Source organism: Ascaphus truei, chromosome 6 (assembly GCF_040206685.1).
Source record: "Ascaphus truei isolate aAscTru1 chromosome 6, aAscTru1.hap1, whole genome shotgun sequence".
Taxonomy (NCBI): Eukaryota; Metazoa; Chordata; class Amphibia; order Anura; family Ascaphidae; genus Ascaphus; species Ascaphus truei.
This window is the reverse complement of record NC_134488.1, coordinates 108,427,286-108,445,111: the sequence shown is the minus strand read 5'-3', so window position 1 is coordinate 108,445,111 and position 17,826 is coordinate 108,427,286. Positions and strand designations below refer to the sequence as shown.

At 45.1% G+C, this 17,826-nt stretch overlaps 1 protein-coding gene across 1 annotated transcript; it reads right to left on the bottom strand.

The window, feature by feature from the left end:
• Positions 1–1,456: 1,456 nt before the first annotated feature.
• LOC142497637 (galactoside alpha-(1,2)-fucosyltransferase 2-like) lies at positions 1,457–5,686 on the bottom strand. The gene is made up of 2 exons (XM_075605699.1): positions 5,492–5,686; positions 1,457–2,702 (listed from the first exon to the last, which is right to left on the bottom strand). Exons 1-2 carry the CDS (start codon positions 5,510–5,512, stop codon positions 1,632–1,634), a joined length of 1,092 nt encoding a protein of 363 aa, XP_075461814.1. The 5' UTR covers positions 5,513–5,686; the 3' UTR covers positions 1,457–1,631.
• Positions 5,687–17,826: the final 12,140 nt, after the last annotated feature.

Genomic DNA, 17,826 nt, shown 5'->3' with positions numbered 1-17,826 from the left:
AGGAGGGGGCATGTGTAATTTGGAAAAATATTTTATTTATTGTGTTTACTTTATTTTAGTATGAAACTGAAAACAAGGATTTTTTTTCATTGCCGTGTTCCTGATGCTGGTGTGGGGTTAAAAAAGCTTTTCTGCACATTTTTTTTTTAGCCCTGCTGTAAACGCTGCATGCTGTATGTCTGTGAAATGAGTAAAACAAGCTCCGCCAATGTGAAATAGATTTGCTTATTTTGCTTGACGTCATCATTATGGTTGTTATGGATAATTTTAATGTATGTTTGATGGCAATGTCACAGCTATACTGTATGTAAGTAGGTTAAAGAGCCAACTCCAGCCATCCTGTGAAAAGAAAATGACATTTATATGAAAAATACCATTTATTCTCAGTGCCATTCCAATTACTGCAAAAGGAAGTTTAATCACAAATATAAATATGCAGCAGGGATGTCAATAAGTTCTTTCTCATAAAAAAAAAAAAAACATTTATTGGGCATAGTATGTGCAAAATGTTGACACAATAAAACTGGTCATAAATAAAACATTCATCAGATCAATGATGTTGAAATTTGATATGTAGATGCAGCAAGTAATCCACATGTGTGTATATAATGTAAGCTTTATCACCATGCCTTTCCCTCCACCCCCATTCTCTCTAGTTCCCAGTTTCAAGGTGTAACCAATGAGAAAAGGATGAATGCATATTTCAGACTCTCCAGTATTTTGCACATAACAATAGGTGCTACTATGCTTTCATATTTGTGGTGAATGGTGGAACTTTCAAGCAATTCCTTTTAATGTTCCCTAAACCTTAGAGCTTAACACACACACACACACACACACACACACACACACACACACACACACACCTACACACACACCTGTTTAATATGCTATGTACCCCTGGACGTACACAAGTAATGTACCTGCTAAATAGGTACAGTTGGATGGAATGATACATATCAAGAAGGCGTACACAATATACAGTCGAGGCATCTCCAGGGCATTCCGCTTAATAATCTTATTTCATGTGTTTATGGGATATCTGATGAACAGGAAAGATAACGTGTGTTCTGCAAGTTCCAGTGCAAATAAACTGAATTTATCGCCCTACTTATTGAGTTCTGCCTTATAGATCACTGTTTTCCTCTCGCCCCAGTCCACACAATGTTTTCACCCTACGTAACTCCCTTGCACATCCGTCACAATACACGCATCTATTTTCAGAGAGAAAAATAAATGTTGAAGCTACTGTAGAGGGAGACCGAGTACAGGTGTGGCAGAGGTTATTAACCCCTGTTAAAATTAAATAATTTAAATAACGTGTGCCTTATCCCTTTTACCAATAGTGCTAATGTTAAATAACGTGCGCGTATTATCACAATAATCCTTTGCACGGTAATGGTAATGCCTGCTACATCTGTAAGGTAGGGAAATTGTACCTCTAGAGAGAACACAGTAAGGGATTAGTAGTGTTTATTGTATTATCGTATATATGAACAGTGAACCAATTGAGAGGATCAAGTGGTTTTCCTTTGGTGTCACTTCTTACTGCTCTTCCCATTGACTTGAAGACAACTAGGCATGATACAGTATGTGTCCTAGAGATGAACTCTAGAGGGCCCTCTGACCATTCAATGCGGATTCTCCTTTTTCAGAAGAGGAGAGAGGTCAGCGGGGATACCAATCCAGTCAGGTAGAAAAGCTGCTTCATACTTGAAAACTCTGAGGAAATTAGAATCAGGCAAAGTGAAATTTGTGAGGTATATGGTCTCACCTCTCACCATGTATCCAGCCCAGAACCCAAATGTCCCTATGGTCATGATAGTGTGGTTACAGTGGGCCAAGAGGGCAAAGTCTCGACCAGGAGAACCTTCCTTTCCATCTCCAGCAAAATGAATATCCCCCAATGAATTGTTCATATTCTCCTTGCACCAATCCATGCCATTGCTAGTCACCACAAAGAGAGGTTTCTCATACTTGTCTCTGAAGTAGTCCATGGCTTTTTTCAAGTATTTCTTGTCCGCTATCACCCCTTTCCATGCATTAGGCATAACATGGACATAGTCCCCCCTGCGGACATGCACCCCAACAAAGGTGACATTTTTCCGGTCACCCCGTGTTCTGGTGAGGTAGGCATTGGTCTCCTCTTTAATAAAGTCATGGAAGGTAAACTCCTGGAGAATCTCCTCCCTTATGTGGTGATAGAAAGTCCATGAGCAGGGGTAACCACCAAATTTAACATACTCTCCTTGGATGTTATTGTATTCTGGAGACATCCAGTCATGAAGCCCATAGTTCCTCCATTTTATGCGATCAACAACCTCCTGGTGAATCACAGGTAGCCTGAGCTTAAATATCTTGGACAGTTCATTGTGCATTCCTGGCAAGATAGCGGCTTGGTGGCCATTCAGCTTTGCAAGGGAATATAGTGTTGCGTACTCCCCCATTAGGTTGCCCAAACGACCAATAGGATGTATGGTCCACATACCTGTGGCAGCTTGGGTTGTTATTGGCAGTGTCCCATTTCCAATACATTTTGTATTAAATAAGTCCTCTGCATTGTTGTTCCTGTGGAATGTTATAGAAAGTCCTATTTTCATTTTGCAATAGTAAAAGTAGGATGTCTGCATGACAACGAGCATTACTATGCAGGTAATGACTGTCCAAAGCACACGGCTGTTAATTTTCCAAGCCGCTCTTACCTAATTAACAAACAAAAGGAAAATAAAATTAAAAAGAGTTCTTAAGAAAATGGCAATAAAAGAGACTGAATGTCCCATGTACAGTAGACGTGCAAACGTTTTGTGTGCTTTTGTGAACTTTATGAATTTCATCAAACACGTTTATTTAACGTTAAACCTGAACTGGCGTTGCATTTTTTTATTCACTTCAATTATTTTCATTGTTGAACTTCTATCACATCTAACACGTTTTTATAATGTTGCCACATTAAAAAAAGTGAAATAGCAAAATTTTAACAACTTGAGCCATTTCTCTAGACATTTTGGTGCCAAAAATATCGATCTAAATTTTCGCTGATTTTTTTCAACTTTGGGGAAAGTTTGATTGAAACAGCGACAAAGTAAATCTCAGGAGGCCTGCCCGGCTCTTGTCCCATGTACTTTTTTCTGTGAAAGCTTTGTTTCCTTAACATTCAGTTATGTGACTCTAGTCTTTGGGAGAGGTGCAACTTTCAGGTTAACGTCTCATTCCAACACTTTAACCTTTTCTCGGCCAGAGGGACCTGGGACGCATGCATTGCTGGGCACTGGCAGGGCAAGGGTTAATAAGTTAAAATAAAACGTCTTAAGAACAGCTGGGTAGTCATTGAATAATACATTTGCTGCGGCTCCTCAGTCATTAGGGAATTTCTCTTGATTAGTTATTAACTGTCTATAATTTAGCAATTTTTTTGTGTGCGCACTCTCCCACCATATCCTTCCCATCCTTTTCTATTTCGTACTCTGTCATCCATAGGAATAGACTGCGACTTCTTGTACCATTCTATTGAAAATATATATATATATATATATACACACACACACACACACACACACATATACAGTTGTGTGTAAAAGAAAGTACACCCTCTTTGAATTATATGGTTTTACATATCAGGACATAATAACAATCATCTGTTCCTTAGCAGGTCTTAAAATTAGGTAAATACAACCTCAGATGAACAACAAGACATGACATATTACACCGTGTCATGATTTATTTAACAAAAATAAAGCCAAACGGAGAAGCTATGTGTGAAAAACTAAGTACACCCTTACTGCTTCCATAGGAATTAAGATGCTAAGTAGCAGACAGGTGCTGCTAATTAAATGCACTTGTTTAATTGATCATCAGCAAGTGTGACCACCTCTATAAAAGCCGAAGATTTAGCAGTTTGCTGGTCTGGAGCATTCAGGTGTGTGTTAACACAATGCCAAGGAGGAAAGACATCAGTAATGATCTTAGAGAAGCAATTGTTGCTGCCCATCAATCTGGGAATAAGGCCATTTCCAAACAATTTAAAGTCCATCATTCTACAGTGAGAAAGATTATTCAAAAGTGGAAAACATTCAAGACAGTTGCCAATCTTCCCAGGAGTGGACGTCCCAGCAAATTCACCCCAAGGTCAGACCATGCAATGCTCTAAGAAATTGCAAAAAACCCACCAATTACATCTCAGGCTCTACAAGCCTCAGTTAGCATGTTAAAGGTTAAAGTTCAGGACAGTACAATTAGAAAAAGACTGAACAAGTATGGTTTGTTTGGAAGGGTTGCCAGGAGAAAGCCTCTTCTCTCTAAAAAGAACATGGCAGCACGGCTTAGGTTTGCAAAGTTGCATCTGAACAAATCACAAGACTTCTGGAACAATGTCCTTTGGACAGACGAGACCAAAGTGGAGATGTTTGGCCATAATGCACAGCGCCACATTTTGCGAAAACCAAACACAGCATATCAGCACAAACACCTTATACCAACTGTCAAGCACGGTGGTGGAGGGGTGATGATTTGGGCTTGTTTTGCAGCCACACAACCTGGGAACCATGCAGTCATTGAGTCGACCATGAACTCCTCTGTATACCAAAGTTTTCTAGAGTCAAATGTGAGGCCATCTGTCCAACAGCTAAAGCTTGGCCGAAATTGGGTCATGCAACAGGACAATGATCCCAAGCACACCAGCAAATCTACAACAGAATGGCTGAAAAAGAAAAGAATCAAGGCGTTGCAATGGCTCAGTCAAAGTCCAGACCTCAACCTGATTGAAATGCTGTGACAGGACCTTTAAGAGAGCTGTGCATAAACAAATGTCCACAAACCTCAATGAACTGAAGCAACGTTGTAAAGAAGAGTGGGTCAAATTGCCTCCACAACGATGTGGGGACTGATAAAGTCATACAGAAAATGATTACTTCAAGATATTACTGATAAAGGTGGTTTTACAAGCTAATGAATCATAAGGTATACTTAGTTTTCAGACATGGCTTTGCCATTTTGGCTTTATTTTTGTTAAATAAATCATGACACAGTGTAATATGTCATGTGGTATTGTTCATCTGAGGTTGTATTTACCTAATTTTATGACCTGCTAAGGAACAGATGATTGTTATGTCCTGATATCTAAAATCATAAAATTCAAAGAGGGTGTACTTTCTTTTTCACACAACTATATATGTGAACATATACATACACACACACATATATATATTTGATTTATGGGGGATGGTTTTGATTGCGGAACCATCTCTGTGTGTTTTATATATATGTGTGTGTGTGTTTATATATATATGTATGTATATATATATGTATGTATGTGTATATATATATATATATATATAATGAATTTTACTGCTCAACTGAGCAATCTTTGATTACACAGACCTTGATCCTCAGGACACTTTTCATTCAAGATCTCTTGCTGATCACAATATGCTGTACTAAAACAATATTGAGCTGTGCATGCAGACAGGACCTATTAATATGTGTTAGATCTTACCTTGTTAACCTGTCCAGCCATCGCCTTTTTTCTCTTTACTTGAGATTTTCTGCCTTCGGAGATTTTACTTTTCCTTCCTCACAGCCTGTCCATATCTGAATCTCTAACTTCCATGCAGCACCTGTACCCTGGACATCTCTTTACCTGTGCACTGCTTGCTTAAACCGAAGGGAGGAAGTGAAGAAGTGACAGGTAGGTAGGGCCAGGTGCAGCAGGGAGGAAAGCATATAGGGAGTGGTTACTGTACAATGCTGTTCTTCCAGATGAAGAACAAGTACAGAACAGGAAAATTGGCTGCGTGTATATTTCCTACTGGACCTGCCTGACAAGACAGGGACAAAGGTCACCGTTTAGCAATAAAGGATAACTTTAATTGTAACGACAAAAGTGAATATATTCTCTAAAAAATAGAAAAACCGGCAACATTTGGCTGTATCCAGTATTATACAATATACAAGCCTAAATATAAACTTCTGTTTTCTTTTTAAAGAAAAAATAAATATTTTAAAGAATCTCTCCCTTTCATATTTTACAGCAGGAGAGCGCAAACTTTTGCTCCTGCGCCCCCACTGTCTTGGCTGCCCCGGTGCTCGCCCCCCCCCCTGTCTTGGAACTGCATCAAAGGATGCTGCGGGGTCACGTGACTCGTGGTGTCATTTGATGCTGGATTGGCATGGTGACGCGTCACAGAGTGTCTGAATCACGGTAAGTTCAGAGTTGCAGAGGCCTCACAAGAACCCCCGGCATATGATTTAAACGCCTTGGGGAAGAGCGCGGGGCCTCTGTAACCGCCGCGCCCCCACTGAAAAATCTCACGCCCCCCAGTTTGCGCACCCCTGTTTTACAGCATCGATAATTAATCCTCAAAATCATCCATTTTTAATCATTGGGGCAAAGTTCTTTCTTTTCTTTTTTTTTTTGCAAGGACATGACCACATCTCTGACATCACCTCAAAATAAGCGAATGAGATGACATCAGAGATATGATCATGTACAGTAATTGCAAAAAAAATAATTTTACATTTTGTTTTTTACATACCCTATTTCCTCGATTCTAAGACGCACCTTTTTTCCAATTTTCACATGTCTGAAATCGGGGGGCGTCTTAGAATCGATGTATTCAAAAAATACAAAATAAAAAGTGTCCACAGTAGTAACCCCCTCTTTTCACTTACCATGTTTCAGGAGAGGTCCCATGTCAGCGGAAGATGAAGCGGGCGGCGGCGGTGGCAGGAGAGGTCCCACGTCTGCAGATGGTTGAAGATGGACAGCGGGCGGGAGTGCGGCGGCAGCAGGACAGGTCCCAAGTCTGCAGGTGAATGAAGATAAGAAGACAGCAGGCGTGCGGTGGCGGCAGGAGATCATAATATCAGGAGAACAGAGCAGGAGCAAAACGGCATAGGGGAATGGCTGGGGATGAGCGCACTGCAACCAGAAGTCAGACACTGGTCAACTTCCGGTGTTGCAGTGTGCACCTCCCAAGCCGTTCCCCTATGAAGCTCTGCTCCTGCTCAGCTCTCCTGCTATTACAGTATGATCTCCTGCTGCCACCTCCAACGCCCGCCCGCTGTCTTCTTATCTTCATTCACCTGCAGACTTGGGACCTGTTCTTCCGCTGCATACCTGCCCACTGTCCCTCTCCCACTATCTGCAGACGTGGGACCTCTCCTGCCGCCGCCCGCTTCGTCCCCCGCTGACTTGGGACCTTTCCTGAAACATGGTAAGTGAAAAAATAATTTTCCTTGATTGTAAGGGCCAAATCGATGATGCGTCTTACAATCGAGGAAATACGGTATATATATATATATATATATATATATATATATATATATATATATATATATATATATACATCTCCAGACTCCACGTTTATACACCATAATAAATCAATTGATCTATTTTATTTTACCATACCATCATGGTGTTCATTATATTAATTTTCGATTACCGCCCCCCCCCACCCCTTTTCCCCACTCACTCCCCTTTGTTAGTGTGTGGTTTAATACCTCTATCTTTATATGTCATTACATGTGTATGTTGGTATGCTCATTTAAATGGTTTTAATTTATTTCTCTCCCTCTCTGTTCTCCTGCTCTCTCCCCCCCCCCCTCTCTCTCTGTCGTCCCTATCTCTTTCCCATTCCCTCTCTCTCTACACATGTCTTTTCCTGCCTCTCCAGCACCCCTCTCTATTTCTTCCCTTCCCAATCTCTTCCCCTTTCTCTTTCCATCCCTCCCCCCCTCTCTCTACCCCCTCTATATTCCCCCACTCTCTTTACTCCCCTCGCTCTCTCTTCCCTATTCTCTAACCCCCCTCTTCTCCCACCTCTCTCTCTCCCCCCTATAAACCTTTATTTCAGGATCTGAATGGCAGTATCGCCACCTTTAGGTATGACCAAACTAACATCTCGTTGAGTTCCTGGACAGAGGCATTGTTAGAGGGAACACCTCTTTAGCAAATCATTAGCACTAACACAGTTTGATTTAACGCAATGCCATTTCTGGCACGTAACAACAGTAACATTACATTAGTGGGCTTTAAATAAATATATATATCTGTATTTAGTTAAGTTATGGTGGGTTAAAAAAGTGACAAAAACCCTCCACAGCAAAGCATATAGCAAATGGAAATATTACGGTATGCTCATTTGCATGTCTTAGACAGGTCTGCAACCCCGCATTTACCCACCATAACTTAACTAAGTATGGTAAAACCTATCCCTTGCTTCATTTTTTGCATAGCCAGTATAACCAACCCCACACTGAGGAGGCCCATTAAGGTCGAAACAGTCTGTCTGTGGGTGGGTTTACTGGCTATGCATCTTAACCCTGGCTGTGCTCAAAGCTGTGACCATGCAGCAAGCTTAAGGCCTCGGTCCCGCTGCGCTCGGTGGCGCGGGCGGCCACACGCGAGTTCCCCACCAGCAGGGGAATCCTGCGGAGCCGGTCCCGGTCCCCCCTGGCTGCACAGCTTACTACACGCTGTGGCGCGTCAGCCACTATGGGATACAAGAGAATGGTGTTCCCTAGCGTTGACGCGTCACGTGGTGTGGCTGTGAGCCAATGGGGAGGGGAGGCTTTGGGAGGAGGAGAGGCTTCGGGGAGCGGGGAGGAGTGTGGAGTGAAAGCAGCGTGAGTGCCTGTCTGTGTGTGTGTCTGAGTGCGTGCGTGAGTGCCTGTGTGTGTGTGTGTGCGTGCGTGAGTGCCTGTGTGTGTGTGTGTGTGTGTGTGTGTGTGTGTGTGTGTGTGTGTGTGCCTGAGTGCCTGCCTCTGTCTGTGTGTGTGTTGCTTTACTTACCCGAGCCGTGGAGGGAGGGGGGGAGAGTAGCGGGTCCCTCCGCTCAAGCCACGCCCCCCCTCCCGCTCAAACCTCCCACTCCCTCCCGCTCCGGCTCCCGCTCCCTACTCTGGGAGCGGGGCCTTAGCCTAAGCCTATAGGGGAACCATGTTGAATGGTTTTGAAGCAAAAGGTGGCACTGCTCGTTTGCATGTCATTTCCCAGAATACAGTAATATTTTCTCTTTCCCTCTCTCTCTCTCTCTCTCTTTCCCTCTCTCTCTCTCTCTCTTTCCCTCTCTCTCTCTCTTTCCCTCTCTCTCTCTCTTTCCCTCTCTCTCTCTCTTTCCCTCTCTCTCTATCTTTCCCTCTCTCTCTCTTTCCCTCCCTCCTGTGGAAAGGTTAATTCCTTCCAGTTGGTCTGTTTTGCATTTAAGCTCTGAGTATGTAGCAATATTCAGGGGCAGACCTTAGCAACATTTGAATGTGTTAATCCAAAGGGTGGATATGGGTTGGAACACCCCCTAATGTGTGTGTGAGCCAATCGGTATCCAGCTTTGAGTTGTAATGATTCAAAGCTAGAGACACTCCCTGAGGATATTCAAATTCAGTTAATGATGAGTTAGTCTTCAGAGAGAGCTGAGAGAGATAGCAAGCCAAGAAGAGTTCTCTCCCTCCTGCCCCACCTGGGTGAGGAGGGAGGGGAATTCAAGCTGCCATGAGCAGAGAGGCAGAGATTACACCATGCCTGTGATATCATGCTGTATGCTGTCTGCACATCTATGCTGAATAAAGATCCACAGAAAAGAAGCTGCTGTGTGTGTCCCTGTTCCTGTGTCTGGAGAATGGAGTGTCAGTGGGGGTCTCTCCTCTGGAGACCCCAGGGGATCCCTGCTGGCTGGAGGCGCTGTGCACCCTGAGAGAACAAGGTAACCTGTCCCACACCTCCTGTCCCTGTCCTGGGTTCTCCCCACAACACCGCAGAGCACTCAGCCCTTCTGTTTACCAGCAGGTCACAGCACCCAGACCACTCAGAGTGACCAGAAGGAGTGTATCCCCCAATCTCATGTCGGGTGGGGTACCATAGAAGGGTTAAATTTGGAGGCGCTGCTGAGATGAGGACTGCTCCCCAGGACAGGATTTTCAACGGCACAGGTTTTCAACGACAGAGGACCATGCAGCAGTTTCAAACACTTTGTATGCAGCACAGAACAGCAGCCATAGACTCTGCCGTGAGGGAACCCCTCCTTGAAGCTCCCTAATGAAGAACACCTTGCTGTGGGACTATTTCTGGTGGCTATGCACCAGGGAGCGTACGTCTTTACATGCCTTCAAGGGGACAGAGGTTGCTCTAAGATTGCATAGGGACCTCTGTGCACCCATCTACATTACCAAGAAGAAAATAGGGTCCGGTTCCTGGGGCTTCACCAGGGAACTGGCTGCCTATTAATGGCACTGCAGCAGGGGCGACTGACCTGAGGCATCCCCAGGGAAGTGTGGCCACCCTCCTGTACCCACAGCGGAGAGTGAGGGGGACAGGGAACTCTGGGGATTACGCCTATGACCCCTGTGCACCCCATCTAAGAAGAAAAGGGAGACAGGTCCCTGATGCTTCACCAGGGAGCTGACGGTCCCTTAATGGCACTGTAGTTGGGGCGACTGACCTGAGGTGTCCCCAGGGAAGTGTGGCCACCCTTCTGCACCCCACGACGAAGAGAGAGGTAAGGGGGCAGGGACTACATGGGAAATGTCTGTAGGTCCCTGTGCATCCAGCAGTAAGGGTTACTGCGGTCCCTGTTTGAGGCGTTCCCTGATGGTACCCCAGGGTGCGTGATACTCAAAGATTTCAGGGACAGAAATGTATTTGTGGCTCCTGAATGCAACCGGAGACCCCACTGTGCTGGACTATGTTTAATCTGGCGTTTCCTGCTCCTACAGGGATGTCATGTATTTTGTGCTCTCAAAATGGCGGCTCCAGCTCCTCTGGGGGCCGCATGTACTCTCTTTGTGCTCAAAATGGCGTTTCCCGCCTTACCAGGTAAGGCCTTGTTCAGGGTGCCAGAGGCAGGATTTGGAGGGCAGGCGTTCGGGAGGGAGGGCGGCAGTTTGCTGGGCGATGTGTCTTCATCCCCAGCAGACGTTTTCAGGAGATGAGGAGGGGCGGGGCTACGGACGGCAGGTTAGGGATCGAGGCTGCAGTCATGAAATCATTCTCAAGAATGATTTCATTGGCTGCCGAGGTCCCTGTGACGCTGCTGCAGCTTCAAAAAATTAATTTTTCGTTTAGTGAAACTGTAGCCAGTGTCAACTCCGGGCTTCGGAGACAGGGCAGCTGCTACCCTGACAACCAGTATTCAATTTGAATACTTTGTGTCCCACGGCAGCTCGCACGGCAGCACGCCCTCCCTCCGAAGCCAGCACCCTGAACGAGGCCGAAGCCATGTGCTGTGCTGCAAGGATTTCTGCATTTTGCAAGCTCGTGCTGCTCTTCAGCTTGCAAGAAAGTGCGGGAACTGTTCAAACCCCTCCCCCTTTGCTTGTTCTGGATTGGACTATCCTATCTACCAGGGGGAGGAGCTAAGTGTGTTCCACGGAGCTACAGGAAGTGAGGAGCCAGATGCACTTCCACTTCAAACACTGGTGGTTGTGTCTGCCAGGCTGCCCTGCTTGCTTCACTATGAGAGACTGGGCCTGTGTGCTGAGGGAGGGGCAAAATGAACTTGACCCCGGACTGTGCCATTGCTCCTCCCGGGGAGAGTGCCCTGAACATGCCCCCTAGAGACTTTGGTGCTGGCCCCTTGTCACCGGAGGCCCCAGTCCCTGAGTCATCTGCCCCTTCTGCCCTGCATTCCCCATCCAACACAAGTCCCAAGGTGCGACCCTTGACCCTCAGGCCCTCTTCACCTGGAAGCCCCTTGGCTCCCTATGGACAATATGATGTTATGTCTGTTATGCCTGATATGCAATTGGAAGGGTCTGTGCATTGGGGGGATTGTGATGATTAGGGGATGAGTTCAATGCAATCTGAAAATGTATTGTCTCCTGTCCGGGGGGAGGCAGAAGGAACCCCCTGTGTGGGAAGGACCTATATGTTGGGTGCTGCCGGGTACTGCTACTGACCGCAGTTTAGTGAAATTTAGTAGAGCAGCCCGAGTAATAGTTCATAGGTTCAAAAAGATGAGCTATGAGTTCACATATCTACCCAATGATACTGGGAGAATGATCAGAAAGCCTGACCCTGCTCATTATTATTGATGTATTCTATTACTGCTGTAGTAATAGAAATGGTTCTATTCAGTCCTGTATTGCAATGTATCTGTGTAATGCAGTGTATGCCGGTATGTTATGCTGGAATGTATAGGAGGTAATGCATTTCAGCTCATGTAAATTCACAGGTGTTGCACAGTATGGTAAGGGTTCTGGAGAATGGAGTGTCAGTGGGGTCTCTCCTCTGGAGAACCCAGGGGATCCCTGCTGGCTGGAGGCGCTGTGCACCCTGAGAGAACAAGGTAACCTGTCCCACACCTCCTGTCCCTGTCCTGGGTTCTCCCCACAACACCGCGGAGCACTCAGCCCTCCTGTTTACCAGCAGGTCACAGCACCCAGACCACTCAGAGTGACCAGAAGGAGTGTACCCCCCAATCTCATGTCGGGTGGGGTACCATGGAAGGGTTACATATATATGTATGTTAGCACATAATGAGGCATTCTATTTAGTGTCGTTACCATGGTCCAAGAGGGCAAAGTCTCAACCAGGAGAACCTTCCTTTCCATCTCCAGCAAAGTGAATATCCCCCAATGAACTGTTCATATTCTCCTTGCACCAATCCATGCCATTGCTAGTCGCCACAAAGAGAGGTTTCTCATACTTGTCTCTGAAGTAGTCCGTGGCTTTTTTCAAGTATTTCTTGTCCGCGGTCACCCCGTGTTCTGGTGAGGTAGGCATTGGTCTCCTTTTTAATAAAGTCATGGAAGGTAAACTCCTGGAGAATCTCCTCCCTTATGTGGTGATAGAAAGTCCATGAGCAGGGGTAACCACCAAGTTTAACATACTCTCCTTGGATGTTATTGTATTCTGGAGACATCCAGTCATGAAGCCCATAGTTCCTCCACTTTATGCGATTTTTTTATTTTTAATGTATTTTCATTTTGCAATAGTAAAAGTAGGATATCCACATGGTAAAGAGGATTACTCTACAGTCCAAGATTTTCCAAATCAAATGCCTGTACATTTTTCAAGCAGCTCCTGCTTAATTAACAAAAGGGGCAACATTATGAAAGAAATCTGACTAGAATTGCAATAAAAGAAACAGAATTTCCCACGTCCTTTTCCCCAGAAAAGCTTTATTTCCTTAACATTCAGTTATGTGACTCTTTGGGAGAAATGCAGCTTGCAGGTTGGCTCCACCCACCACCTCAATCCACAGTCAACCCTTTAATCGCTGGAGGGGCCTGTTACACATGCATTTCTGGCTCCTGGCAGCAAAAGGTTAACATGCTCAAATAACATGTGTCTTTAGAACAGCTGGATAGTCATTGACACTGCATTAGCCACTGCTCAGTCAATAGGGAATTTGTCTTGATTAGTTATTAACTGTATATGATTTTGTTGGGTGCGCACTCTCCCACCAGTGCAACAATATCCTTCCTAACCTTTTTTGTTCTCTGTTATGCATACAGTAGGAGTAGGATAAGCACAGAGCGACTTCCCGCTCACCTCATATAGTGTTGTTGTGGCAGGTGCATTGGTGAAAGGATATATAACCAAAAAGAAGAGGCATTCTATCCAAAAGGAAGATAGATCCAAAAGACCCCAGTTAAATGCACACTTAACTCAGAAGGGGGACATGTACCGTACATTAACCAAAGACAGAAGTAAACAGGCAACAATAGTGCATGATATGCTCTGGACACACACACATTTTTATTTTTTATTTTTAATAGTGTGTGTTGGCCTGGGTTGCCCGAATGGCCTCTTTCCTCCGCTGCAGCTCGGGAGAAGGGGGGTTGCTGTGGGGGCTGTCGCGTCGGGCAAGAGCATCGCCAGAGCTCCGGGAAGTGAGCGCTCCGGGCGCCGCCATGTTGGGATGCGCACGCATGCGCAGCAGCTGCCAAGAGTCGCGGCAGCCATTACAGGTATCATGCATGCGCAGGGAGCATTGTGGCGGCTATTAGAGAGAGCGCACGCAGCGCTAATTTTAAGGGGGTTCCGCGGGGAATACATCCCCCAGAAGGCCACAGGGCTGGGAGTCAGGTGACTAGGCCTGGCCAATGAAGTGACATGATTCCCCTGCTGAGGCAGTTGATACTTTTGGCACTCTAAGGACTTGTGTCAGTTGGAGCTGGGACACAGCTAGGGGAGGTTGTATAGGTGCAGGGGTCTGTGACCCTCTGAACTAGGCCAGAAATCCCCTAGGCCCCTGTTAGGCCCCATTCACCCAATGGGCTCGAGCACACACAGCGCTACGTGACGTGCGCGCGCGTCCATCACCAACTCCTGGCGGCCAATGGTAGTGTTCATTGTTGAAACTACCATTGGCTGCGAAGCACGGCGTCGTCGCTGCTGATGTAGCTGGAGTCTTTCAAAACTGTGATTCCCGGCTGCAGCTGCGCAATGTCAGTTTCAGCAGCCAATCAAATAAGCTGCTGAAATTGAGACTCGGCAGTGGGGACAGAGACACTGTTTTTTACATTATTTTAACCATTTGCTCGGGGCCTAGAGCCGGTCCAGGTTGTGTGAATATCCTATTCATATGTAAACTTGGTGAATTTCCATTCCCCCGCTCCCCCTGCCCGCTCGCGTATCATTCTGTCTGCTGGGGATGTTCACACATCGCCCAGCAGACGGAGGCGCGCACACGAGCATGCAGCCACGCGGCGCCACGTAGCGCTGTGTGTGCTAATGGCCTAAGATTGTGGATGCTTTAGGGAAGGCCCCTTCAGTTAAAGATCTGTCCTTTTAGGCTGCTTCTATAGTCACACAGACGGAGCGGAGGGGAGGCGCACCCACGCTGCAATACTCTTGCTAAAGCCTGAGCTTTTTCATGGCTTTGCAGGGTATGCAGCAGGCGCTATTTGGGGGGCGTGGCAATAAAAATTTGGAGGTGTGGCAATGACGTTCCGGCGCGGACGTCACTTTTCTACCTCACATCCCGATCCACGGGCATTCAGATTCAGCATCTTAAGAACTGTTCAGACAAGTTCACTTTCCCCCGGTATGGAAATTAACTTTAGTTTTGTGTGTGTGTTGTGTGTGTTTACCACCGACATACAAAAAAAAAATGGCGTCACTTTGAAAATGTAATTTCACTTTGATTGGAGGAGACAGGTCACGTGATCATGCCAATTGGGATCCTGTGCAGTTGGAGGCGCTGCCATTCAGTATATTCGATACCCCAGGTTCCGAGTAGCGGAGGCTCAGATCCCTGTGAGCTGACCGGTACCGCCAGCACCAGTAGACCATTCCCACTAGAGGGAAAGAGAGCTACAAGTGCAAGAAGCACTGATTAAAAGTATTATTATTTTAAATGTAACAAGAGAAGAATATAGTATTAAAAAGGCGCCGGCAGGTAAAGGATATATTCACCAACAGGAAGACCGAAATGGATTCCAGGCTGTAGAGATGTGCTTAAAAGAAATATAAAAAAACACAAAACATAGTGTAATACCGTAAATGTTAAAGACAAACAACATATATTATACACAACTACTAAATTAATATATATCAGCTGAGATCATAGGTGATTAGAATTGTAAAAAAACATTTAATAAAATTGATTAAAAACACTGGACATAAAAAACATATACAAATCATATAATCAAAAATTATAAATAATGTCATATATTAGGACAATCGATATGGGACCGGTATTCAGCTTCACCAGATGAACTGCCCACTCACCGGACGAAAGATAAAAGCAGGCGGTGGATAAATCTGAGAGTATCCCCTCTCTTTTCAGCTCACACAGCTACTGCACCGGATCAGGGCCAGGATGATGGTTGCACACGCCAGGCTGCGTGTGTTTACTCTCCCTTGGCGCTCATTTCTCCTTGCAGCTGGTGGCAGATTCACCGCAGCAGATTCGTGCTGATCTTACAATGAGTTTGAGCCGATAAACAGCTGATTCGTCTCGGCACTGGGAACAGCTCAGGCGTAGCGTTCTGGGTCCCACCAAATTAACCCTACGCGTTTCGAGAGCGAGCTGCTCTCTTCCTTAGGGGTTCACTTTGAAAATGTAATTTCACTTTGATTGGAGGAGACAGGTCACGTGATCATGCCATCGCGCAAAAAATCACTTGGCTCTGTCTCCTTCAATTTCTAGCCTTTGCCAGCTCTGTCAGAAGTGCGCGCTGATGCCATCTATAGGCATCCTCAAAGAGGACCATAGATGTGATCGCGCAGCGTGCGCGCACCTCTGCTCCGTTCCGCTCCGTCTGCTACAGTATAGATGCAGCCTTAGTGGTTAGCCAGCTTAGGGCCACAGCGGCTGCATTGAACTATCACTGATCACACCTAGAGGGGTGGGCATTTTTGGGGGACACTGATTGGGTGAAGTGACCAAGGGACACCTCTGGTACTGTGGACACAGTGTGGGGGTACACGGTTGTGGGACAACGCCCTGCACGGTGAGGTATAGCTGTAACCATTAGTATTGCTATTGCCTGTATGTGGTTTATGGTTATTGCTCACATTAAAGGTTATTAGTGTTATTCTTATAATCTGTGGACTGTTATTAATAGTTCCTGCTCTGGGTTATCCCATCCAATTGGGATCCGGTGCAGTTGGAGGCGCTGCCATTCAGTATATTCGTTACCCTAGGTTCCGAGTAGCGGAGGCTCAGATCCCTGTGAGCTGACCGGTACCGCCAGCACCAGTAGACCGTTCCCACTAGAGGGAAAGAGAGCTACAAGTGCAAGAAGCACTGATTAAAAGTATTATTATTTTAAATGTAACTTCATTTACTGATCTACATCACTTAGGAGGGGTCTACGCCAACGTTTCTAATTAATTTCCAATCACTGAACTTCGACACCAATTGGTGTAATGTGTGGAACTAGTTCCTATTAAATTAAGAATCTGCTCACATAAGCAGAAACAAATAAGAGTGCATTTAAGTGGTGTCTTTTGGATCTATCTTTTGCATAGAACACCTCTTCTTTTTGTGTTATAGGACTGAGACTTCTTGTAACGTTCCAATGAATATATTATGACTTTTACTGCTCACCTGAACAGCCTTTAACTTACCGTGCACTGACCTTTTCCTCTGGACACTTTTTATTTCAAGATCTCTTGCTGATCACAATCCGATATAATAAAACACTATTGAGGTGTTCATGCTTATATTACCTATTAATATGTGTTGGATCTTACCTTGTTAACCTGTCCACCCACTGTCTTTTTTTTTTTTTTTTTTTTTTCTCTCCTTGCTTGAGGTTTTCTGCCTTTTGGAGATTTAACTTTTCCTTCCTCACAACTTTTAATATTTAAATCTCTTAGCTTCAATGCAGCACCTGCTCCACAGATACCACCAATGGGAAGATATGGCAGAAGCACGCAGTGAAGCATTTAGCGAGTGGTGGCTGTTTGCCGATGTTCTTCACGATGAACGAGTACAAGGAAATATGCTGTAGGTGTATTTTTTATTACACCTGCCAGAGAGGAGCAAAGATGAACACTCCCATTGTAATAACAAGGGTGAAAAAAAAACCTATTGGTAAAAAAATATATGTGCACTTGAAAAAGTGTTTAGTGATTGAGACATAACTATATACTCTAAGTTAATATTTGAATATATTTGATATATCTCAAATATACCATCTATCTAGTAATAAGTGAAAGAAAATATATAAGACAGAAGGAGTGGCTCAGCGAGTAAAGACACGCGGTGTCAGCTCCTTGTGACCTTGGGCAAGTCACCTTATCTCCCTGTGCCTCAGGCATCAAAAGCATAGATTGTAAGCTCCACAGGGCAGAGACCAGTGCCTGCAAAATGTCTCTGTAAAGAGCTACGTAAAACTAGCAGTGCTATACAAGAACATGCTATTATTATATACAAATAT

Coding starts and splice junctions, on each gene's coding strand:
- LOC142497637 (XM_075605699.1), bottom strand. CDS start 5,512: ATGGCTGGACAGGTTAACAAG. Junction 2,703..5,491: donor TGGCTGGACAGGTTAACAAG/GTAAGATCTAAC, acceptor TTTGTTAATTAG/GTAAGAGCGGCTTGGAAAAT.